The 26453-nt window shown below is 44.2% G+C and overlaps 1 protein-coding gene across 4 annotated transcripts in view; it reads left to right on the top strand.

The window, feature by feature from the left end:
• YAE1 (YAE1 maturation factor of ABCE1) overlaps positions 1-26453 on the top strand; it is a 618218-nt gene that overhangs the window by 581539 nt on the left and 10226 nt on the right. For all 4 annotated transcript variants that reach the window (XM_086964860.1, XM_086964857.1, XM_086964859.1 and 1 more), the window contains one exon: positions 14142-14263. In XM_086964860.1, the coding sequence (XP_086820986.1) occupies positions 14142-14263 (122 nt within the window). The remainder of the gene's footprint in view (positions 1-14141; positions 14264-26453) is intronic.

Below are 26453 nucleotides of genomic sequence, written 5' to 3'. Positions count from 1 at the left end.
ATGTCCAGGGTATCTCTGCCAGGTTTAGGTATAGAGATAACCAGTGCCTGCAACGTCGAAGCAGGTAAGTGTCCTTCCTCAAGCGCCGTCCGATACACTTTTTCCAGAACAGGCACTTGGGTGTCAGAGTAGGCTGTGTAAAACTCCACGGGGAGTCCGTCTATACCTGGTGTTTTATTATGATTAAGGGATTTGATGGCGGTCCGCATTTCACTCTGCGTGATGGGCCCTTCCAATTTCCGCAGGACATCAGCCGTCAAGGCTGGGAATGGGAGGTTGCAGCGGAACTCGGACACTCGGTCCGGATCCTCTCGAGCAGGAGGGGCGTACAGTTCTTTCAGATGGTCGTGAAACGCTCTATTGATCTCAGATTGTGTATGAAGCCGGTCACCCGACAGGGTACGTATTTGGGTTATCACCGGAGGGTCGGGTCTGTCTCGCACTAGACGGGCCAGTAAGGCCCCAGATCAGTCCGCCTCCGTATGTTGTCCGCGTAGGTATTCTTTGTGGTCTATGACCCTCAATGTTTCCAATGTATCAGCCTGATCTGTATTCCCTTTTTGCAACTCTCCCCTATTCCCGGGGTCCACACTCGCATCTCTCTAGAGTATCTTTAGCCTATCCTCTATTTCGCAGAGTTTTCAGTGAATTTCCTGTTTGGCTCCCACTAGCTGACCTATAGCCACAACCCTCACCATCCCCTTTCATATAGTCCCATTAGAGGTGGCGGAGTCCCAATTCTCTGTAAAGTATTTACTTAGAGTATCGGACAAGGTCGCCCGGAAGGGGCTGTCCTCTAGCAGGAGCGGGTTTAGCCGCCAGGTAGGAACCGGGGTCGGGACTCAGCCCCAGAGGAGACTAAACAACAGAGGTCAGTGATCTGAGAAGGTTTTGGCCAAGTATTCTGGGTTCCCTACCTTCAAGACCAGTGACCCAGAACACATGAATCTGTCAATCCTAGTGTGTAACAAGTGTATGTGTGAATAATAAGAGTATTCCTTTAGCTCCGGGTATAAGGCTCTCCATATATCTATCAGGCCCCAACCTTCTGCCCATGCCAGGAACACCTCAGTCAGTCGGTAGACTCCGGCCATTTGTAGGAGGGGGTGTGATCTGTCATGGCCCAAGTCCAGAACCATGTTCCAGTCGCCTCCTAAGACCCAGGGGATTCCCGCCCAATCTGCAAGTGCCAGTCCCACCGAAGTTAAGAATTTATCTTGATCAAAATTCGGGGCATAGATACAACTAATCACTATCAATGCACCATCCAGGGTGCCCTTCACCAATATGTATCAGCCCTGCTCATCCACCCTTCACTTTAGCTCTTCAAATGGTGTACCATGCCTGACCCAGATAGTTGCCCCTCTGAAAAAGGCAGAGTATGTCGTAGAGTAAATAGTGCCCCTCCATTTTTTCCTCAGCTGTAGAGCTTCTGACTCAGTGAGGTGGGATTCCTGGAGGAAAGCAATCTGCGTGTGGTGTCGAAGCAGGAAGGTATGTATCAGATGTCGCTTCTGTATCGCCCCAAGTCCTCGTACATTCCAGGTAGTAAACCTATAAGAACCCACAGTGTCAGCCATACTCAGTCGTAGGTAAACTCAGGAGTGGCCGGAGGATCTCGACATGATCCCTACAAGCTAACCACCAGGAGACTACCCACCCTAATTCCCATGATAAGAACTGAACAAATACGGCGCAGCAGGACAACAACGCTGGGCCCAACATTAGAACAAGAAACAAAATGACTCAAATACCAGTGCTTTCGCCTTTGGGGGGGGTGGCCTAGCACCAACCTGGACATCCTGTTATTCCAATTGGGTACTGCTGGCTCAACGGTATACCGTCTCTGGGGGCAAAAATACAATAAAATTGAAACTCACATTCACCATTTATAGACATCCCGATAGGACCCATCCACCATCTCGGTGAGGTTGTGCCCTCCCGAGGAGGGGAGGGGGGGGAGAAAGGCCACCCAACCAGGATGGTATGTTGCTCGAACCAGGTAAATATCCACAAGTTACGCGCCATCAAACAGTAATTAATACCTAGCTCAGGCAATACATTACAGATACCCCTTACATTGCGCCAAAACATTGAGCAATAACTAAAGAGCGCAGTGTAAAGGATACGATACGTTTGTCATACAAGTAGTCCACTCAATCGGAACCATCCTCACTCTCCATTGTCCAGCAGGTCATCTGCCGCTCGAGGCGTGACGGTAGGGAACAGGATCACACTATGGTCTGAGTCAGAGTGAACAGTGATGTCCTCCGAATCCGTCACAGTTCTTCCGGTGTCTTCCCGGAACGTGCCCACCATCGCCAAAGCATCCAGCTGATCTTCTTTCTGTTGTTCCCGTGAAGGGCCGTGTCGTCTCGCCTCCCGTCTCGACTCAGGGACCCCGCTTCCTCACAGGCCTGGCCGTCCCTCAATTCGCTGGTGGCAGACCCCTAAGTGACCGCCTGGCTCCCATCAATGCCCATCATCTCCAACCACTCCTCGACATCCGTTGGGCTCTCAAAAAAGTACGTCTTCCTGCCATGGATGATCTTCAGGCGGGCAGGGAAGAGGAGCGCGTACTGAAGCTTAGCCTTTTGTAACTTCCTCTTCACCTCCGTGTACGACGAGCGATGCTTCTGGACTAAGTTGGTATAGTCCGGATAAAGGGAGATCCTGTGGTTGTCGTACTGGATGAGGGACTTCTCCCGAGCCTTCCGCAACAGTACATCCCTGTCCCGATAATTGAGTATCGGTACAATGAGAGGGCGTGGGGGGCGGCCCGGTCGGGATCCTGTGTGCTCTTTCTAAGCAGAAATGTGGCGAGATGTCCTCCGATGTGGTATGATCCCGGAACCACTGTTCCATAAAGTCTGCAGCATGGGCCCCTCACACCGTTCCAGAAGGCCTATGAAGCGGACATTATTGCGGCGATTATGTCCTTCCGCGTCCTCCACCTGATCCATGAGGGAAGTGACCTGTTGTTGAAGTTGCTGAATAGAGGCAGTGTGATCCGCCACCGTCGGCGTAATGTCCGCTATAGCTAGGCCCTGATCCTTTACTTTATCCGTCAGTTTGCTGTGGTCCGCTTTCAACAGGGATACGTTTGTGGCCAGGGTGCCCATCTGCTGCTCTAGTGCCGCCCTAGAGTCTCTTATTTCTTTCAGGATTATATCCAGTTTGTCATTTTGCTGGTCTCCGCCATAGTGTTGCGAGGAGGCCCCCCCCAACCCACAGCAGACTGCACCGCACATACCGTCGCAGAGCCATCCAAGCTTTCTGCCGCTTTCGCCCCCTTGCGGACCATGATGACCTGCACTCCCGTTCCTCTGGTAGTCGGCCCTGTGGGAAATCAACTTTGCGGAGGGCGTCCCAGAAGCACTCCACAGTGATCTTCCGGCCTTTCAGGGCAATGGATCCAGGCAGGGGACTCAGTTCCCTTTCAATGCGGGGTAATCGGGGGCCCACCTGCACAGACCCCTCCTCAACCAGCATGCGCCGCCGTCCAGGGTGTAGGCAGCCTCTCCTCAGCGTCCCACACTCTGGTCTGAAAAGGGGGGCCTCCCCCAGGGTCCCTCACAATCAAGATCCCGGGTCTCAGCGCCCCTCCACAGCCCCGTCGCCACACACCTCAAAGGGCCGCCCAGTGCAAGGCCCTGCGGTCGTCCGTGCTGGCGCTGTGTGTTTCTCGTTCCCCCCCCCCTGTGTATCGTGGGGGCCAGCGATGTCACCTTATCCCTCTTGGGCAGTTCCTGGCCGTGGCCGCAGCGAAGAAGAACAAGGGGGGTGCCTCCCCTGCAGTGCCCCGTACCCAGCCGGGATTTCCCGCTGCTCCGGCAAGTACGATAGTGCCTCAAATCGGGGGGTGGGGTGGGGGGGCACCGCCCAACAGCTCCGTGCTGTCCCCCACGCTCACTGGCAGCGACTCACCAGTCCCGCCGCAGCCGCCAGCGGCGTGGAGCACCGGCGTATTCTTCTCCCACGCCACCGCAAACATGGATATTCGTCCGCCCGTCCCAGCTCAATATCAGCATGCCCGTCCCAGGCGGGCGTCCGGACCCACACGACAGCTCCTCGGCGCCACAGGGTCTCCAGATCGGGCACTTCCGGTGTTGCTCAGGTCAGATGTCCCGACCACGTCCGCTACTGTGGCTCCCGGCTTTACCCTTCCTCCTCCACAGCAGGTCTGCCCGAACAGTGTCGGGCCGCACGACGCCTCCTCCATCCGACAACAGACCACAAAGACCCAGCCGGGTTTCTCTGGTGTTCCCCCTTTCGTCACCCCGTTCCCGGGGGGCTCCAAGGTGCTGGCGTCAGGATAATGCCCCCGTTGGTCCCGGAGCACCAGCAGTACCAGACTGCCATCGTAGCCGGCTAGCCACGCCCCCCATCCCAGGATGTCTTGATGTATTCTTTACCCAACCTTTCATATACGCCCGCTGGTATATGTTTTAAACAATACTGAAAATGGAAAATCGTCACAGGCAGAGTGATTGTACCATGTATTATCCATTCTGTCGCTGGTTTCTCAGAAACAGTTAATGGTAATCTTTCCAGGTTTTCAATGCTCAGCACCGTATAGTCTTCCCCTCTTTGTGCCAAAGTGATTTGTTTATCTGTAAGGTTAAACTCCGAAAACATTGACGTGGTGTTGATTAGACGCAATGGCACATATCCAGAACAAAGGTTTTGCAACGTCCAGCCCAAAAGCATTATAAAGCGCAATTGTGACTGACCATGCCTTAACATGACTAAGTCCTGTTTCATTTGTCCATGGCAGAGGATACTATGCTGTCCAAAGAATATATTCTGGATGACAGAGTCGTTAACCCATTGCCAACTACAGAGAGATTTCTCTAAATTAATACCATCAATTTCTCATATCCGTTCTGCAGTCTCTGCTTGTGTTGTTTTCCATGCTTCATTATACATGGGATAGATACTGGTGTATGTAAAACGTTTATGACGTGGTTTCGCAGGTCCTTGTAAAAAGTCCCTTAAATCAATGCTATCTTTAAGTAAAGATAAGTGTTGTTTTACCTCCTTCAGTGTAGATTTTTGTAGGCGCTCAAGGCACAGTTTTCCCTCACTGTATGATGTTACTATCCTTGGATGTTGTCTCTGGACATATCTTGGATCTGGCCTGGTGAATGTGAACCCTTTTGTCTTATTCAGGAATCTATCTTGACAGTTGTTTGTGTCTGTGGGCCAGATTAACAATTTTTTCCAATCAGGATCTGTTCTGTTGTTAAGTAAAATAGTTTTTACACCAACCACCCACTCTGAAGAGTTACTGCTGTCAGGTGTAGGTACTGACTGTTTGTTTAAAACTTTTATCTTAGCCAATCCAAGACAAGATGTCTGTTGAACAGTGTCATTCAAAAACATTATTTTTTCTGGGATAATGCAGGCTCTAAATAAAGCTTCCAAGCCCTGCACCTGCCAGTCTTTTGTGCCCCAGACAGTTTTTGTCTCAAATGGTGTCTTTTCAAAAGTCAAAACCTAATGTAGACAGCTGAGCATAAAAGGCCGCAGAATAAATTCATTTTGTATTTGTCAACATACTTTTCATTCCTGTCCTATTAATAGTTTTAAAGTAAAATGATTCTGGATTTGAAACATTAAAGCCTGCATAGTACGGAAATTATGTCATAAAATATTTTGAGCTACCTTTTGGTGGCGTCAGACAATGTTCTCATTGGTTATAAGTAAAAACATTTTTAGGGTTTGCAGATCTATGTAAGAAATGATGGCCATAGTGATTATAACAGTACATTTGTTCATAATCTGATGAACCTTCTAAGTATTCATGATTTGTAAATTTTGCAGACATTTCTAAGTCTGACATCATATTATTAACAGTCTCAAAGTCTCAATCATCAGAAAAGGTGCTGGGTGAAACAAAATCACTCAAGGAAACCTTGAATTGCTGTGGAATCTTCAACAGCTCCGCTGGACCAAGAATGTCATATTCAGTTCTGTCCCAAGCTATACCCCCTGGTATAGGAACGGCTGTGATGTTTATTGCTGACAAGATTCTTTGTTCACGATGGGATGATTTGTGTGGCTTGAGGAGTAAGTTGATGTTCTTTCTTACTGTGTCCTTTGTACTATATTTTCCATTTATCAGCATTCCCAAGGTAAATAGCAGAGTCAACCAAAGTAGAGGAAAATGTTCACCTAAGATAATCCATACTTTAACCCATGGTGAAACCAGATATGTCTTTTCCAGTTGTCGAAAGAGATCTGTTATTTATTTTCTTAAAGTTTGTTTAGCTGGCAGCGTTTCAGGTTCACTTGGAACCTCTGAAAACGTATCAAAGTGAATGAGGTAGCCAGAGGCAGTTCTGTCAATTGTAGGGATTGCTTCCGGATTCGATGTAGTCGCTGGAATCACTTGATCACTTGTCATATTAGTATACTCAGATGCTATATCATTGTAGACAGGTGTTTCTTGACGAACTGTTATTTGGGTCTCAAGAGGTACTAGTTCCATGGCTTTGTTACATAGTCCTTTGTTCTGTGCTGCAGTCTTCAAATGTTCTCAGTCTCTCAGTCTGAACCTCTTGGATTGTAGCCAGATTCGGGTGTCTGCTACATCTTTGGAGTCCACTTGGCCTACTACTTATGATCGGCCACATGATGTGGTTTTACCAGGTCGATGGATACAAACCTGTTCTCCTTTCTTCCAGCAAAAGGCGGCAGTAGTACTGTTCTTGATCCTTGAATGGCTAAACAGATACTGGTTGTCTGTATGAAAGCCCAAATTCCTTCTTGTCCGTGATCTTTTCTCTGACTAGATCCCCAATCTTTGGAATCCAGGCAGGCCTTGCTGGGACGGGTGGTTTTTCTTCAGTGGTCATTGGGTTCAGTATTACGTTGCTTTGACTTTTTATTGTTTCATTTAAGTCCTGCAAAACAGCCAAACAGTCTTTGATATCAAAAGGTTTTTGTTCTACCACTGAAGTGTGACGATCAAGGTCCTGACAATCATTCTAGTTCCAAAAAGGATTTCCGATGGAGTGATTCCCCCTAGAGAACTTCTTGGCAGATTGTTAAGACTACGTTGGACACTTATTAGATTTTGGCCCACCCGTCACCCGAGCCTAGTACCCTAGCTGTTATAGATTGCTTTATGTCTCGGTTTTTTCACTCCACAACCGAATTTCCATCAGGATGGAATGGACTAGAATGGTACAAAAGGGGGTGGTGATGGACGGAGCATCTGAACCACGGAATGGACTAGAATACCGCAATGCAACGCCCAGATTGGCTAGGGCCTCCTTGTAAGCTTTTGAGCTAAACGCAGGGCCCTGGTCAGAATGTAGCGTGCCAACTGCGTATGTGCTGATAAAGACTTGCAAATCCTTTATAACAGTTCGGGCGTCAGCCAAGCGCTGGGGCCACATCCAAATGAATCTTGTCTTAATATTTATGGTACTGCATTTGTCCATAGGGACATCTGCCTGTAGATAGTCTAATGCTGTCTAACAATGGTGTCTGTAATGGGCTGACTACACTGTATTCAGGTATCCGGTGGCGGTCTATGCTGCGATCTCTCTTGCAGTCGTGGCAATTAATTGCAAATGTGTAAATGTGACTATTCATCCCTGGCCACCAGTACGTCTCTTAATTCTAGTATAGATTTAGAGATCCCTTAATGCATCAGACCTTCTCCCAAATGAGCTTTGTGAATCAAAGCTTCTCTACATTTCATGTTTGGAATTACTCTACGTTTCATGTTTGAATTACTCTATCTCCCACTCCAGGGATTCGAGCAAAAGGAACGGAGTTGGCATCAATTATGTATGAATATTTGAGTGGATAGTTCTGTGGTAACTCTGCACCGCTGCCTTTGCTTGTTGCATTGACAGCTAGCATTATTTCGCCGTCTATTTTCATTTTTGAACCAGTGATTGCAGCTACGGAAGCTATTAGCCCAGCTGCCTTCGCGGCTTCATCAGCCAATGAATTCTCTGCAACGTGAACGCCATCACGTTGATGACTCAGTGTATGGACCACGTGAGCTTTTTGTAGTTCTTTTCGTAACTGAACTACTTGTTTCCAAAGCAATTTATGCTTGATTGTTCCACCTTTCGCATCTTTGATGATGTAACTCTTCGAGAAAACGGTTTCAAAGGGAAGTAATCATGAAATAGTGGTTATTTCATTACAGATACAGGAAGGGTGACTTTCAAATAGTGACACAATAAAGTAACCTACAACCATTTCAATAATAAAGCTTTACTACTGAATTGATAATTACATAGCTGTCTCAAAGGGAGAAAAAAGGTAAGAGAAACATACTCTGTACCTGTATTGACTAATTCCAAGTATTCATTCAACCGGGAAATAAATGGGTTGTCCTCCTGAAACAGATCAGCTGATTCACATCACATTTTGTTCTCTTAAATTAAACTTATGTGCTCAGAATATCTCATCTGTTGATGTGCATTGAATCTCCTTGAATGAAGAATCAAGATATTAGGAAATTAACACCCACAGGTAGGGGAAGAGGCCCTTCTGTTTTGTGTTTAGAGAGGCGGGGGTTTTCATAAACCTAGGTTAGTTGGAAAGGGGTCCTTATTGGGAACGTGGTGATCACCCATATTGCTGTAACATTATGGGTATTCACAAACATCACCAATAGTTGTTTACACTACGTTTGTGTACTTATACCTTTACATTTGCTGCCATAACGGCAGGAGTAAGTGCACAACTTCAATGTGAAAACCACCACACATTCACACCTTTTTATGGGTATCAGAATTTAATTCTGGAAAAATATTTTCAGGTGAGGAGAGAATAAATGTGCACCTCAACTATAGCCACAAGCCAGTGGATTTTCCAAAGGCCAAACATCTTCAGTTTCTAAACGGAAAGTAACACATTGGGGCCATTGCAATACAGTTTATTTTATAGAAGTGCTTTCAAGTAGACTGATTTACTGATGCACGCCCACATCACTTAGAATTTCAAGTTCAAGGGTGTTTGCGTTAATTAAAACTATTGCAATACAAATAGCTCTCAATACAATAAGGTACATCTAAGTTAAAACTTCTTGTTGTATGTCATTTGCCAGTTCTTGAGCTATTAAAAGCATTCATTAGAGAAACTATAAGCACTTCTCCGGATGCAAGATTAAAATGTAGTAAAACAAAATACTTGACCCTCTTTTCCCTGTATGGAATAAAACCAAGTAAGACAGTCCGTTATTATAATGTGGTTTTCTAACAGTTCCCCCCAAATTCCAAGATGCAAAGACTAAGGGGGTAAGTGGCAAGTGGTTACTTAGGAAGTACAAACTGGATCTTTGAAATAATAATATGTAGACTTTACCTGCGCTCCCTACCACAAATTTTCAGTGAAACTTACCCCTAGGGAGATGTACAGTGTCTAAAGCTGTGGAACAAAGTCATGCAGATAGGGGTCCCAGGAGGAATGTGCTGAAATGCCTTTTGGCTATCGATAAACGATTCCATTAAACTTTGGCCAAAGGATTGTGTCAGGTCATGCTGTTGAGAGGGGCCTGATTTAAGGTGCATTAGTGTCAATTTGCAAAATTGGGTTTTGTTTCTGTATGAAGTGCTCTAGCAGCCTCCTAGCTAATGTTGTCATTTGGGGAGCACTGAGTATAAGGTGCAGTTCTTTAAAGTGCCTTGGTGCTATGTAAAGTGCTTCTACATACCTCCCCTATAAATTACACACAAAGTGTCCCGTAGCTGGATTGCACCCTACTGCAGCTAGGCCTTGGTTACTTTGTTACGTTGTATTGCCAATACCCTTTTCTCCATTAGCTGGAGAAATTTTAACCAACACACAATTTACTCTCAAGTCTCTAGGATTAAAACATGCTACAGCTACCTCTTTGCATGATCTTGTCCCTCTCATGTTTACATTTTTGCATAGAAGTTTCCGGTGATTCTCCAAAGTGCCTTTGCAGAGGCACAAAACTTGAATTATTTTCTTGTCCGCAGAGCCTGCAATGTCCCTGACTGTCCTTTCTTCTCCAATGCGGGTAATGCTTTAAGGCAGGCAATATCCCTAGTCTGTATTTTATGAACTGTTTCTTCATACGATTACTGTGAGGTATCGCTAAATAGACTTGATGGGATACCTTCTTGTAGGTGCTGAGTATTAGCCACCCATGGCTTTCGCCTTGCCGGAGATTGTTTGTCTTCCAGAAGAGAAAGGGCTTTGGTTTTCAGTTTTATTATTCTTTTTAGCTCACTCCGGCGCAGGTTGAGGGTCCAAGCGAATGAAGTCAAGGGTAGTGAAGACCAATGTTAGAAGTCTCTCATGGGTGAGCAATCCCTCCCCAGGATTTCCAGGCAGAGATAGTGACCTAGAGAGCCCTCCTTTGCGAGTTTGAGGCCTTGGCCGAAGTACATGGAGGTCACCTGCTGGCCCAATGTTTGTTTCACTAGCAGGGCCAGATTGGCCGTAGCGGGCACCAGGCGTTTCCCCGGTGGGCCGCCGGTGTAGGGCCTGGCTTTGGGCCCCTGGGGGGCTGTTTTTGTTACCGAGGGCATTCAATATCGGCCCCTTGTAACAAAATCGTCCGAAACCGGCCCGTTTCATTAAGCTCCGCTGCACCCTCTCAGCCCCCCCAGGGGAGCTTGCCGAGCAGTTTGCCAGGGCCGGTTTTGGTACCCAGTCCAGCCCTGTTCACTAAGCTAAGTTCTGTCTAATTTGTGTAGTGTACGTGTGCGCCGACAGGTGGTAAATGGACCTGAAGAATCTTGTACTGTGTTATTCAACTCAGTGCTGTCCCGGCCCCTCAGCACCTCACTCCCATAAAACAATGTTGGGCGGACTTTAGCTTCCGCCACTTGCAAGATTGGAGAAAGTGAAGAGACTTTCATCTTCCTGTGCGATGAAACTAGACCGAATGCCAGCGCTTTGCCTTTCCTTTTAATTTTATCCATTTGGGCTGCAAACCTTCCATTGGGGTTGAATAACACTCCAAGGTACTTGTAGGCACTGGCTGAATCAAACTTTTCAGTTTCCAGAAACTGACTGTAGCCATTCAGTCCTTTTTCTTGGAGTACTAGGGTTTGAATCTTTTTCATGTTTATGGTCCAGCCATTTCTATTTGAATATTTCAAGTTTGCATCCCCACTTTTGTCCTGCTGGCAAGCACCAAATCAGCTGCATTCAGTTGATTTAATAGTAGAAGTCCTCCCAGTTTTGGGGCATGACTGTTCACTTTATTTGGAAGAGGAGGAAGATTCTAGAGTAACAAATTTAAAAGGGTCGGCTCCGGTATGCAGCACGGTTTTAATCCTTCAGAGGTTGCTGGTGTGACCCTGGACAGTCTGTAGCCGTTCCCCAACTTAATCCTACTTCTTGTGTTTGTGTGCAGCATTTGCAGTGCTCTTAGAAGACCGCCAGGTGCATTCCATGCTGCACGTTTTAACCATAGTTTGCTGCAATTTACATTGTCAAATTCAGATTTATAATCTATAAAGCATAGATGCACAGGTTGATTGTAAGACGTTGCAAAGTCACCCAGCAGTGAAAGGGCTATGGGGTTAGTTATCGACCCTGTTTGTTTGGTAAAACCAGTCTAGTTCAGTGGAATTATATTATTTTCCTCACCCCTTATATGTGTAATTCCTCCAGCATAGTCCCTGAGAAATATTTTGCTGTGTTGTCTTTTAAGGCCACTACACTGTAGTTCTCGTGTTTTCCTTTATCTCCCTCTCTAAAGATTGGCGAGATAACTGAGTCATTCAATGAGGCAGGGGCCCTGCTGTTATCTAAGACATAATTGAAGAATGGTTCAAACTGATTTGTCCAGTAGGAGAGCTCTTACTTAAAGATTGCTGGTGCAATCCCATTTGGACCCGCGGCCCGTTCTAGGTGCCCTTTGGAAATTTGCTTCTGGATGGTATGAGAGTGGGATGATAGTTTGGGTTCTTTCTGACTTTCCAGGCTTTGAAACGTTTGAAATTCCGAGGGGGCACTTGTCATCCTGGATGATGTGATTGTGCTGGGGCCTATGGAGCTGTTTTCCCCTGTGTGTTGCTCCTTATCCCGGCTTGACCGTGCACATACTTTATCCCAGTCTGCAGTGTGTGTATGGATCGCAATCAATCTTTTGCTTCAGTGTTTCTCCTCTGATTCTATGGGTGACTGTGAGTTACTCTTAGAGTGAGCTGTGCCCATCGTATTAAAGGGCCCAGTTTAAAAGTGAACCTGTGTAGCTTCTGAGATGTTGGAGTTGTTGTTCAGTCTACCAGAAACTGGCAGAGTTGTTTATCTTTGTCGCATAGCAATTCTGCAGAGAACACATCGTTCCTAGCTCTCAAGAGATCCTACTTCTGCTGTTTTTAGATTTTTTTTTTGCTTTCTTAAGATGCAGTCACTGAGCGATCCGGACTTATTGCAATAAGTCCGGATCACGCGGTTCCCTCCTCTGAGCCCTCCAGAGTTGGTTTACTCGTCATGTTATTTCCGTGATAAGGTGGTTCTTCTTCCAGGTACTTAGTGTGGGGCACTTTAGCCCGTGGCCGTTCCTTTGAGCTGTTACTGATGTTTCAAAAAGACCAGCAAATTTAGTTGTGAAGCGTTTCCAGTTAGTCTGAGAATCCTGTGTTAAGTTAGCTATATGCAGTATTTCCTTGGCGCTGTGGACAAGGTGTGCAGAGAGGTAGGTGTAGATCAGATCCTCATGTTGCTGATTGTGTAGGATAATGTTGCCTGCTCGGCTAAGGGTTCGTATTCTCCTGGGGAGATTGATAGAACTATCTCCTGAGAGTGATGGTCGCTGTCAATCTTCTCCCCAAGACCAAAGGAGATTACGTGTTGCATTAGAGGTAGACACAACAGGGTGTTGTCTATTAGGGTTGCTCCTGCTTTGGAGTGATACGAAAGCCCTGGTGGTTTATTGCTGGTTAAGCAACCTTTCAAGACTCAAAGTCCAAGGTGCTCCAGGTTCCCTAGGAACACCTGGCCTTTGTCGTCATTTTTGTGCTATGTCCGTTTTTCTTGGTGTGGGATACCCCAGTATCGATCTTGTGCTGTGAAGCTTTCATTTGAAGCTGTGGTCCCCTTGTGGCACATGTTAATGTCACTCGAAATTATGAGATTGATGTCGGCTTGCTCACTTTCTAACTTGCAAGCTTTTCAGCCAGAGATGCTGAGAGCTCCAGTCTCGCTTTTTTACTGGGGTGGATATAAATGTTCACTATTACGATAGTGATAAGAAGACCAGCAGATTTTTTTCAGGGTTGGTTCCATAATTTGCAGACCCTCCTCATTGCCCTCTAACTCTTTGCCTTCTGTTTAATTGGTTGCTGGTAGATTGCGAGACTCCCGATCCGGTGCCAGTATTTTAGAGCTGTAGTTGCCGGGGTAAACAAATTGGAGAAGCCCTCCATTGGCACAGACTCGAACGCCCAGGTCTCCTGTAATACCAGCACAAGGAATGAGTGTCCCATAGAGACAATTGTAGTTGCATATTTTGAAATAACTGTTAAGCATTTTATCCAATCTGTTGGAGTGGTCAGTATCCTGTGAATGACCAAAGTTTAGCACTTCACATGGAATAAAGAGAACTGTATGTTGAGGAGTAAGGTAAAGTCCTTGCCAAACTAATGCAATCAATTAAGCTGAACATCTCTGTTTGAAAAAAAATTGTTTAAGTGGATGAAAATAGAGGTAGTCGAGTTGAAAGCTGACTAAAGCACCCTTTCACTTTAGGGGTTTGGATATCCCATGGAAACCCATGATTATCCCTTAAATCTGTACCTCTTTCCAAGCCATCTATTAGAAAAGTAGTATGTTAACCTTCACAGCATTTGTCCTGCACCAATTCCAGATTCTATGCGTCTCCCTTGAAGTAAGAAGCCTCGTGGTAATTTTCAAACACAAGCCAAAAACACTTGCGTCCTTCCACTCCAGCGAAATGCCTCGGTAGAAGTGCAGTAAGATAGCGGAGTCTGCGTGCTCCATTTATCATGCTATATTTTTGTTGGACAGTTTGATTTTCAAATGCAGTGCCATTTTATGAGGGTGTTTTAGAAGAGATTACACCTTGCATTTTTACAGTTGTTTTGAGTACAGAGGTCAATCGATTGCTTTTATGCTGTTCTGTTGATTCATTATTAATCAAGAGTATGTAATCATTATTTACATAGGAAGGTTATCGTGATGGAGTAGATGCTGGGAAAGCGGACTCACTTCAGCAGGGCTTTAATGAAGGCTACAGGGAAGGCTTGGCTGTCTTGATGGCCAGTGGAACACTTAAAGGATGTCTGTGGTGAGTATTTTGTTTAATGTAACAAAGAATAATCATGTAAATGTAACTTCCGTTTACATTCAAGAAAAATTCCTCTGTTTATGAACCAATGAAGTTGAAAATATAAAACATAGTAGGTGAAATAAGCGAGCTTTGCTGCCCTTTGTGGGACAGAAAGGATTTAACCCTGTGAAATCCATAAGTTATGAGGCTTGTCACTGCCTCATAAGTGCCAACCCCCACCCAGTGCCAAGCTCTTTTTTGATATTTGAGGTAGGCTGTTTATCCTCTCCACATGGAAGAATCTGAAGGTACCAAATGTTTGTGGATATTTCGTTTTTTTAAAAATTGGTAAACATGTTGTGCAAGAAAGTGAAATGTGCGAACCCCAGACTTTTCTGAAAACTTGACACTTGGGGGAGTCGAGGTTGATGTGGCTTACTTGGATCCCACCACACTGTCTTACCCCGAATGTCCTGCTAACCTCAAACTTTGGCTAAAAACAGCTTTTCCTCACATTTCTGAGACGGAAAGTCCTGCAGTCTGCAACTGAACACAAGACTGGTGTTACTCTCGGGACTTAGAAAAACATAAAATACATGTCATTTTTTCATTTGCATGAATGGTAATCTATACAGGAAATGAGTCATACATAAGATTAAATAAAGTAGCTGATGCACTATGATAAACATTCCTATTACAGTACATTTAACTTGTTAGACTCAAAACAAACCACAGAGACATTACATTTACTACTGACTCATGGGGGTGCAGAACCAAGTCGAAGCGCCGACCAGAGAGACCTTATGTTTACCACGAACTCATTGTAATGGTAATAAGTCACTTACTATGCCATTGGCACATAACTTAACCATGTATTTACCTCTCAAAGAGAGATGGGTGACCGTTGTGGGCAAGGAAAGGATAACCGGTGAAAAGCCTCTTCAGATCAAGTTACAAAGGTGTTGAGGAATACTAGATACAAATACATCAAGTTTAATTGCTTATATTAAACAGTTCTTATTCCTAGACGTATAAAACAAATGTTTAAAGGTACAAAGACGACCTGTCCCAAATGCAGCTGTAGAGAAGCTGATTTTCATCACATGGTATATGGTCAGACATCACATGGTATATGGTCAGACATTGGCCGGAGAGGCAGAGGGAGGAGGAGAATGGGCAATCAGGTACACTGGGGCCCCACAGAAACTGTAGGAGACAATACACGGAGCAAGGCGCAGGACCAGAGAGCAGGGCCGAGCAACCAACAAGTTTGATAACGAATTTATCAAAGGTCGCACTCTCTGTAGATGAAATAGCAGTACTAGAAAAAGGCCTTGGATTTATACCTAGCCCTAGGTTGGACCGTTTCAAGTTGAAATGCGAACTGGGAGAATTTTTCAGAAAACTTAGACTAAAATCTTTCTTCGTACAACAAAATACCCAAGCCCAGACACCTTCAAGTGACACAGACTTCAAAAGGAAATCTAATTTTAATCCACCTACCCATCTAGTACCTGCTGATATCATAACTTTTGAACAAGCGGTATTCCGGGAAGTGGAGAGTCTGATTGAGCCAAATACTTTTAAAAATTTGACAGCTGGAGAATACAAGGCGATCAAGTCTTTACAAGAGAATCAAGAAATTGTAATCAAGAGTGCCGATAAAGGGGGTGGCATAGTAATTCAGGACGCCACAGCTTATGACGCTGAATGCAAGAGACTCCTGGGGGATTCCATCAGTTACACAGTGCTCAACCAAGACCCCTCCTCCTTTTTGAAAGATGAAATTCTGGAGTTGGTATCCACTGCGGAACGGGATGGTTACATAACCAAACAAGAGGCTGACTTTCTTACGACCTCTGAAGAAAAAATTCCCTACTTTTACACCCTCCCCAAAACCCACAAAAACCGCATACCTCCGCCGGGAAGACCAATTGTGTCGGGGATAGGGTCACAGTTAGAACCTCTCTCTAAGTACTGCGATTTTTTCTTTAAACCTTTGATTCAATCCACCAGTACTTATATCAAAGATACGAAAAGCCTCCTTTCAATGTTACTTAATGTTGAACTTCCAGAGGAACCATGTTACCTGGTGTCCTTAGACATTGAAAGTTTGTATACATGTATCCCGCAGGATGCAACCCTTAAGGTTCTGGCAGACATTCTAGATCAAACGACATGGTCCTATAATACCTCCAAGACCTTTGTGATAGATTGTGCTACGCTAGCACTGAAACGGAACTTTTTCCAGTATCAAGACACCCTCTATCTACAGAAGACTGGTACCTCTATGGGCAGTACTTTTGCCCCAAGTATAGCGGGGTTGTATGTTTACAACTTCGAAAAAACTCACATCCTGTCAAATACAAATCCCTACACTCACAATGTTATCCTGTGGCAGAGGTACATTGATGATGTGCTTTTAATCTGGAAGGGGACAGAAGAAAGTCTACTATCCTTTTTTGATTGGGTTAACACTTGTGACCCCCACCTAAGATTTACCCATCAATATGACTCTAGATCCATTACCTTTCTAGATGTCACCTTAACAAAATCTGGTAATCGGTTAACGAGCAAAACTTACTATAAACCAACAAGTAAGAATAATCTGCTCCATTTCTCCAGTTTTCACCCGCGATCTCTACGCGAGAACCTCCCATTCGGCCAGTACCTACGCTTGCGTAGAAATTGCAGTGATCTGGCTGACTTTAATAAACAAGCGGATGACCTGACTCTAAAATTGGAAAAAAGAGGCTATCCCAAGAAAATCCTACAAAAGAGCAGAAAAAGAGCGAGAAACAACAATAGGGAAGCGCTTCTGGAGGATAACACCAAAGAAAGTGAAACTGAGGTCCCTTTGACCTGTGTAACCACTTACAGCAATATTTCCAACTCTGTAAGTCGTTGCATAGGCAAACACTGGCAAATTCTCACGAGCAATGGTAGAAATTGGCAGAAACCATTATTTTCTTATAAAAAAGAAAAGAGTTTGCAAGACGCCTTGGTACATACTCGTCCAAGGGTTAACCAATCCAAACAGGGGGCCACTATTCTGAATGCTTGGGGTCTACCATCGGTAACTGGCCATTTCCCTTGTGGGGGGTGCAGCGTCTGCCACTTAACATCTCCTAAAAAAACATTACAATTGGAGGAAGGAAAAACCTGGTACCTTAGAGACCACACAAACTGTAATTCGTGTAATGTCATCTACATGATTACATGTCCTTGTGGTCTCAGGTATATAGGGATGACCACGCGCAAAATCAAAACAAGAATTGGAGAGCACCGCAGCAACATCCGGTGTGGAAGAGCCACCACAAAAATGACCTCCCACTTCCTGGAGCAAGGCCACTGTGCCAATGACGTCAAGTGGGTGGTGATAGAACAGCTGAATCACACCAATGACAATATTCTGTTTGAAAAAGAGCAGCGTTGGATTTATCGTCTTTCCACGCATATACGGGGCCTTAATGACGACATCCCCTGGGGTTCGATAAGACGGCGGTAAACGGATCACTATCCACGACATTCAGCTACCTGCGTTTGGCATGTACAGATTATTTACTACACCTTATGGGGTTATATTGGTATTTTTGAGTTTTGAAGGAAATTAAATAATATCACACTCATTTACATGATACATATAACAACCATGTAATTCTGTGTTTTTGCCTTACAATTAGATGGGATTGTGATATATCCAATCACTGACTAACGTACAAACAGACTATTGTCTTCTGTTTGGTTTGCTTAATATCATTGTAACGTTTGTTGTGGTTTTGAGGTACTCTCTTCACGGCTCACTTCATGCACTGGGATCGCTCCGTCCGGAGTATAAATATAAAAACAAACCGGCCCCTTTAAGAAACACGCTATTACGTGAACCACGTGACCGGCGCCACCAGCCGGGACGCGTTACGCTTTTCCAAATGTTCTTCTTTTTTTAAAAACCTGGAGCATCCACCGTGCTCACAGCTACGGGCGGCGGATGTGGCTATGTGTAGGTGAACGAGCGGGGAGCCGTTTGGATTAAAGTAAGTTCCCTGTTAGTCCATGAGGGATAATAGAAATATCGAACAACCAGGTTTGGTTAAATACGCGCTAAAGCGCTCTTTGTAACTATTATTTTTCAGTGGCCCAAACGTGAAGATTCCTCCTGCCGCTTTGGCCCATGGGACAATTTGTCAGTAAATTTTATGTAAGTTTACATCCCAGCGTACTCCCTTAGGGGTACTCTGTGCTCTTGATGCTTTCCTGCTAAAGTGTGTCTGTGTGTTTTCTGGATAATCTGCCTAGAGTTCATATCCCTCTCGGCGTTGTCTAAGCACTGGTTTTTTTAATAAAGCATTTTCCAAAGAAAAAATCTCCTTGCAAAATGCAAGTTCACTCTCTGTTTTGGTATCTAAAGCATGCCAAAATAAATAAAGGTCTGAGCTCACAGACTGATGGACGGATTGAAATAAATGGGTCCACCTTGGTGTTTAGAAGGCTTGATTCTCCTTCCTTATACACGAAGATAATTTCGGTACAAAAAGTGGGTGCACAATGTTTGGAGTTGTAATAGGGTAGAAGTATATATGCTCAGTTTAGAAATGACTTAATGTATACTTTTAATTTCTCCTATCTACCCTTACAGACCAAACTTTACCTCCTCAAGTGAGGGGGCCTCTAGAAACTTGGGGAAGACTTTTTCTACCAAATGCTTCGACAAGTCACAGGTCGTATGAGTAAATGATCCTACCCACTGTATCTGTACACTTTAGGGTGCCCAGAACAGTGAACTGTTTTTTTCACATTGGTCCTGACGAATGCCGAGCGAATCTTGCTTATCTGGCAGAAACATGTTGACCACCTCTTTTTATTAACTTTCTTTACACTTTTTCGACAAAGGGACTCTGTGGTTCAAACTTGCACAACCCGGTGTAGTCCAGAAAAATAATGTTTTTTCGATCACTGATTTTAACAGAGTTGGAGCTACCCTCTTATTAAATTATTTTGAGGAGTAGTGTGTACTCTTTTTAGATTCACTTTCACCTCTCTAGCGATACAAGGGACCCAATGAAGACAACTGGCTACCAGTGTTACACTGGGGCCTGAGGGTCCTTTTAGCTAGTACTTCTAACACGTGCACTCTGTCCTTTCTATCTATTATTAACAGCCTTGTCTACCAGACTAGCGGTAACCAGTACTAATTTTGCTAGCATGGTCTGTTTGTATTAACACTCTCTTGTTGTTTGAGTCATGAATTCATAGGGGTATGAGAGTGTTTACTTTTGACCCTTACTCTCTTATTGTTGTTATTGGTTTAGCAGCGTGCAGCTGCGGGAGTGCATTTTTTAAGTAAATAGTATACCCAGAGAGAGACAGTGCGTCACACGGCACACTTTGGCAATGGAGGCATCGGGCCTTTCCTACTCCCGGGAGGAGGCTGATGCGATCTTGAATGACACCTCACTTTTTGCTGACCCTTTGGTCGCACAAGCAATATCACAGACGACAGATTGGGATAAACTGGGAGAGCAAAAGAAAAATAGAATTAGAGCGATCTTGCATGGAACCATGATGAAAGAGTACCTCAACAACAAAATGGCCCCCAAGGGACTCTTGGTTACTAACGCACCTCGTATATTCCTTGAAGACAGTGTTTTCAGAAAGGAATGGGCACAAATAGCCTGGCACTGCACTCACGATTGGGCAATCCTTATTATTAAAACTGCTATGCGCCTGTCGGAGGCTTTGTTAATTGAAATCCAAGCCACAGAAGCTCACATCAAGGCGACCGTGACAGGTTATAAAAAGAAGCTCGATGAGTTTAATAAGGAGCTCAATGAATATAAGGAGAATCTAGCGCAGTCCAAAGTAGCTAAATTTCAGAAAGATTTGAAGCGATGGTCCTATGACAGAACCTACCCTTATGCCAGCCAAGATTATACTCCACCAACCCGTACTAATGAAGATCATGATACCTCAGCAGACTCTGAGTCTAGCAATTCGAGTAATGAGAGCAGGGGAAATAAACAACGAGGTAGAGGTCGAGGGAAACAAAATTACAATCAATATAATCAGCAATGGTTCCCTTACCCACAACAAGGACCCGGTGGTTTCCACCAGAATCCCTTTAACCAACCACCTTTTCCAGCACAATTCGGCTGGAACCCACATTTTGCCCCTCCACCGCAACAGTTCCCACCAAACATGTATCCACAGCCTTTTTTAGGGTTTGGCCGGAGAGGCAGAGGGAGGAGGAGAATGGGCAATCAGGTACACTGGGGCCCCACAGAAACTGTAGGAGACAATACACGGAGCAAGGCGCAGGACCAGAGAGCAGGGCCGAGCAACCAACAAGTTTGATAACGAATTTATCAAAGGTCGCACTCTCTGTAGATGAAATAGCAGTACTAGAAAAAGGCCTTGGATTTATACCTAGCCCTAGGTTGGACCGTTTCAAGTTGAAATGCGAACTGGGAGAATTTTTCAGAAAACTTAGACTAAAATCTTTCTTCGAACAACAAAATACCCAAGCCCAGACACCTTCAAGTGACACAGACTTCAAAAGGAAATCTAATTTTAATCCACCTACCCATCTAGTACCTGCTGATATCATAACTTTTGAACAAGCGGTATTCCGGGAAGTGGAGAGTCTGATTGAGCCAAATACTTTTAAAAATTTGACAGCTGGAGAATACAAGGCGATCAAGTCTTTACAAGAGAATCAAGAAATTGTAATCAAGAGTGCCGATAAAGGGGGTGGCATAGTAATTCAGGACGCCACAGCTTATGACGCTGAATGCAAGAGACTCCTGGGGGATTCCATCAGTTACACAGTGCTCAACCAAGACCCCTCCTCCTTTTTGAAAGATGAAATTCTGGAGTTGGTATCCACTGCGGAACGGGATGGTTACATAACCAAACAAGAGGCTGACTTTCTTACGACCTCTGAAGAAAAAATTCCCTACTTTTACACCCTCCCCAAAACCCACAAAAACCGCATACCTCCGCCGGGAAGACCAATTGTGTCGGGGATAGGGTCACAGTTAGAACCTCTCTCTAAGTACTGCGATTTTTTCTTTAAACCTTTGATTCAATCCACCAGTACTTATATCAAAGATACGAAAAGCCTCCTTTCAATGTTACTTAATGTTGAACTTCCAGAGGAACCATGTTACCTGGTGTCCTTAGACATTGAAAGTTTGTATACATGTATCCCGCAGGATGCAACCCTTAAGGTTCTGGCAGACATTCTAGATCAAACGACATGGTCCTATAATACCTCCAAGACCTTTGTGATAGATTGTGCTACGCTAGCACTGAAACGGAACTTTTTCCAGTATCAAGACACCCTCTATCTACAGAAGACTGGTACCTCTATGGGCAGTACTTTTGCCCCAAGTATAGCGGGGTTGTATGTTTACAACTTCGAAAAAACTCACATCCTGTCAAATACAAATCCCTACACTCACAATGTTCTCCTGTGGCAGAGGTACATTGATGATGTGCTTTTAATCTGGAAGGGGACAGAAGAAAGTCTACTATCCTTTTTTGATTGGGTTAACACTTGTGACCCCCACCTAAGATTTACCCATCAATATGACTCTAGATCCATTACCTTTCTAGATGTCACCTTAACAAAATCTGGTAATCGGTTAACGAGCAAAACTTACTATAAACCAACAAGTAAGAATAATCTGCTCCATTTCTCCAGTTTTCACCCGCGATCTCTACGCGAGAACCTCCCATTCGGCCAGTACCTACGCTTGCGTAGAAATTGCAGTGATCTGGCTGACTTTAATAAACAAGCGGATGACCTGACTCTAAAATTGGAAAAAAGAGGCTATCCCAAGAAAATCCTACAAAAGAGCAGAAAAAGAGCGAGAAACAACAATAGGGAAGCGCTTCTGGAGGATAACACCAAAGAAAGTGAAACTGAGGTCCCTTTGACCTGTGTAACCACTTACAGCAATATTTCCAACTCTGTAAGTCGTTGCATAGGCAAACACTGGCAAATTCTCACGAGCAATGGTAGAAATTGGCAGAAACCATTATTTTCTTATAAAAAAGAAAAGAGTTTGCAAGACGCCTTGGTACATACTCGTCCAAGGGTTAACCAATCCAAACAGGGGGCCACTATTCTGAATGCTTGGGGTCTACCATCGGTAACTGGCCATTTCCCTTGTGGGGGGTGCAGCGTCTGCCACTTAACATCTCCTAAAAAAACATTACAATTGGAGGAAGGAAAAACCTGGTACCTTAGAGACCACACAAACTGTAATTCGTGTAATGTCATCTACATGATTACATGTCCTTGTGGTCTCAGGTATATAGGGATGACCACGCGCAAAATCAAAACAAGAATTGGAGAGCACCGCAGCAACATCCGGTGTGGAAGAGCCACCACAAAAATGACCTCCCACTTCCTGGAGCAAGGCCACTGTGCCAATGACGTCAAGTGGGTGGTGATAGAACAGCTGAATCACACCAATGACAATATTCTGTTTGAAAAAGAGCAGCGTTGGATTTATCGTCTTTCCACGCATATACGGGGCCTTAATGACGACATCCCCTGGGGTTCGATAAGACGGCGGTAAACGGATCACTATCCACGACATTCAGCTACCTGCGTTTGGCATGTACAGATTATTTACTACACCTTATGGGGTTATATTGGTATTTTTGAGTTTTGAAGGAAATTAAATAATATCACACTCATTTACATGATACATATAACAACCATGTAATTCTGTGTTTTTGCCTTACAATTAGATGGGATTGTGATATATCCAATCACTGACTAACGTACAAACAGACTATTGTCTTCTGTTTGGTTTGCTTAATATCATTGTAACGTTTGTTGTGGTTTTGAGGTACTCTCTTCACGGCTCACTTCATGCACTGGGATCGCTCCGTCCGGAGTATAAATATAAAAACAAACCGGCCCCTTTAAGAAACACGCTATTACGTGAACCACGTGACCGGCGCCACCAGCCGGGACGCGTTACGCTTTTCCAAATGTTCTTCTTTTTTTAAAAACCTGGAGCATCCACCGTGCTCACAGCTACGGGCGGCGGATGTGGCTATGTGTAGGTGAACGAGCGGGGAGCCGTTTGGATTAAAGTAAGTTCCCTGTTAGTCCATGAGGGATAATAGAAATATCGAACAACCAGGTTTGGTTAAATACGCGCTAAAGCGCTCTTTGTAACTATTATTTTTCAGTGGCCCAAACGTGAAGATTCCTCCTGCCGCTTTGGCCCATGGGACAATTTGTCAGTAAATTTTATGTAAGTTTACATCCCAGCGTACTCCCTTAGGGGTACTCTGTGCTCTTGATGCTTTCCTGCTAAAGTGTGTCTGTGTGTTTTCTGGATAATCTGCCTAGAGTTCATATCCCTCTCGGCGTTGTCTAAGCACTGGTTTTTTTAATAAAGCATTTTCCAAAGAAAAAATCTCCTTGCAAAATGCAAGTTCACTCTCTGTTTTGGTATCTAAAGCATGCCAAAATAAATAAAGGTCTGAGCTCACAGACTGATGGACGGATTGAAATAAATGGGTCCACCTTGGTGTTTAGAAGGCTTGATTCTCCTTCCTTATACACGAAGATAATTTCGGTACAAAAAGTGGGTGCACAATGTTTGGAGTTGTAATAGGGTAGAAGTATATATGCTCAGTTTAGAAATGACTTAATGTATACTTTTAATTTCTCCTATCTACCCTTACAGACCAAACTTTACCTCCTCAAGTGAGGGGGCCTCTAGAAACTTGGGGAAGACTTTTTCTACCAAATGCTTCGACAAGTCACAGGTCGTATGAGTAAATGATCCTACCCACTGTATCTGTACACTTTAGGGTGCCCAGAACAGTGAACTGTTTTTTTCACATTGGTCCTGACGAATGCCGAGCGAATCTTGCTTATCTGGCAGAAACATGTTGACCACCTCTTTTTATTAACTTTCTTTACACTTTTTCGACAAAGGGACTCTGTGGTTCAAACTTGCACAACCCGGTGTAGTCCAGAAAAATAATGTTTTTTCGATCACTGATTTTAACAGAGTTGGAGCTACCCTCTTATTAAATTATTTTGAGGAGTAGTGTGTACTCTTTTTAGATTCACTTTCACCTCTCTAGCGATACAAGGGACCCAATGAAGACAACTGGCTACCAGTGTTACACTGGGGCCTGAGGGTCCTTTTAGCTAGTACTTCTAACACGTGCACTCTGTCCTTTCTATCTATTATTAACAGCCTTGTCTACCAGACTAGCGGTAACCAGTACTAATTTTGCTAGCATGGTCTGTTTGTATTAACACTCTCTTGTTGTTTGAGTCATGAATTCATAGGGGTATGAGAGTGTTTACTTTTGACCCTTACTCTCTTATTGTTGTTATTTATTTATCAGACATCACAATATTCTGGGATATTGTGATGAAGGAGACGGCTAAGCTAACTGGAAAAATACTTATAATAAGTCCATTTACATGTCTGTCAGATATTCTGCCCAGAAACAATATGTAAAGAAGTTCACATATATTTGGCATTTATCCTAGCTAGAGCGTGCCTGGCTATGAAATTTGAGAAACTGGGTTTTGCTCAAATAGACACCTGGTGTACATTACGGAGGAGGGGGCAGACCCTCACCATAAGGGGTCTGGCATTGGTTTATGACGTCTCTAGAAGGTAAATCTTATAACAGAACTCCATGAGCAGGAGCTTAACTCTGAGAATGACTAGGAGGTGCATATTATTGACTAGAAGGCACATCATGGAGGATTGAAACTGCCTGCGCAAGACACTGTGGAATTGGGACACTTCTCAAAATCATTTTCTGATACTCTCCTTCCTTTCACATTTCACAAAATCATCTCAAACCTAGATTTATGTTGCCGAGAACAAATAGGACTGTCGAAGCATATGAATGTGTTTTGTTGGCATGTAATCCACATGTAATATATGCACAGCCCAGGTGAGGTACTAGGATATATTGTTTTAGTAACTACATGACCCTATGATTAATAAAGTTTTAAATATTTGAAAATGGATCATCTAAACATTTGGTATGGATTAGCAATGTAAATATCGACGTCTGAATAATAGGTTTAAAATACTCTATGCATAAACGTGTTTGTACACATAACTGATGGAAATATGCATGGAACTGTACAAGACATGTTAGTTTACTACAACTATATCTATATAAAAAAACAAATAAAGATATACTGGGTATAAAACTTGTTGGACTCAAAAGAATATTTATGAGACTGGTCTTATTCCGATGTCCTATAGCATTTGCGAACGTTCCATAGTTTGAGACACTCGTCGCAATCAAAGGTTCACACAGGACAAGCATATAACACTGCAAGGGCCCAAGAGACCGCTTTTACAGCACAACTTTGAGGGTGTGAAATATTCTTAGTAAGGATGTGCAGAGGACAATTTAGGTGCATATCAGAGCCACAATCCAAACGTAATATCCAACTATAACGTCTGAAGACATTGCTAGGGGAAGTGGAATAACTCTAAGAATACAAGGAAAGTCTTTAAGGTGACCCTACAGATGAAAATCAGGCAAACAGAAAACTTCTGGGAACATGTTCTTGATGCCTGGCTGGAAGATAATCTTGACTGAAGATGGAACACGTGAACCTCTAATTCTGTGGTACATCCTCTCATCTCGCAGAAGACCATTGAATCCCAAGATCTCCAAATCCTACAGTATATTTTAAAATCCCATTGTAGCCAGCCACTCACGTGGGGCATACGGTTATGGCTTTTGGGATTCCCCCATGGTAACGGGATCGACTGTACAGTTGATGAAGGGGGTAGGGGTGTAACACTGGGCAGCACAGATGTCATAGCCCTACTCCTGGGTGGCATGACTCTGGTCATGCAGCTTAGACAACATCCTGAGCAGAAAGAAGCTGTCAGAAATGTCCAGCGTAGAGATGGATGACAGGGAGGGTGACCAACTTTGATTGTGGGTACCTGTGGCATTTGGGCCGAGGGTTGGCCAGCACCAAAGGAAACCTAGCAACCCCACCCATTTCTGAAATGCAAACACCGGTTGGGGGTCGTCTGTAGTGCTCCCTATATGGATTCCACCCTTTTTCTTACCAATAATACACTGGAAACAAATAATAGATGTTTCTCACTTTTCTTAACAAAAAAGTTCCAGAATCTGCAGGGATCGACATGCGTTCTATCGCCCACTGTTCTCACAT

This window comes from Lissotriton vulgaris, chromosome 4_1 (assembly GCF_964263255.1).
Source record: "Lissotriton vulgaris chromosome 4_1, aLisVul1.2, whole genome shotgun sequence".
Taxonomy (NCBI): Eukaryota; Metazoa; Chordata; class Amphibia; order Caudata; family Salamandridae; genus Lissotriton; species Lissotriton vulgaris.
This window is presented reverse-complemented; position numbering and strand designations above follow the sequence as displayed.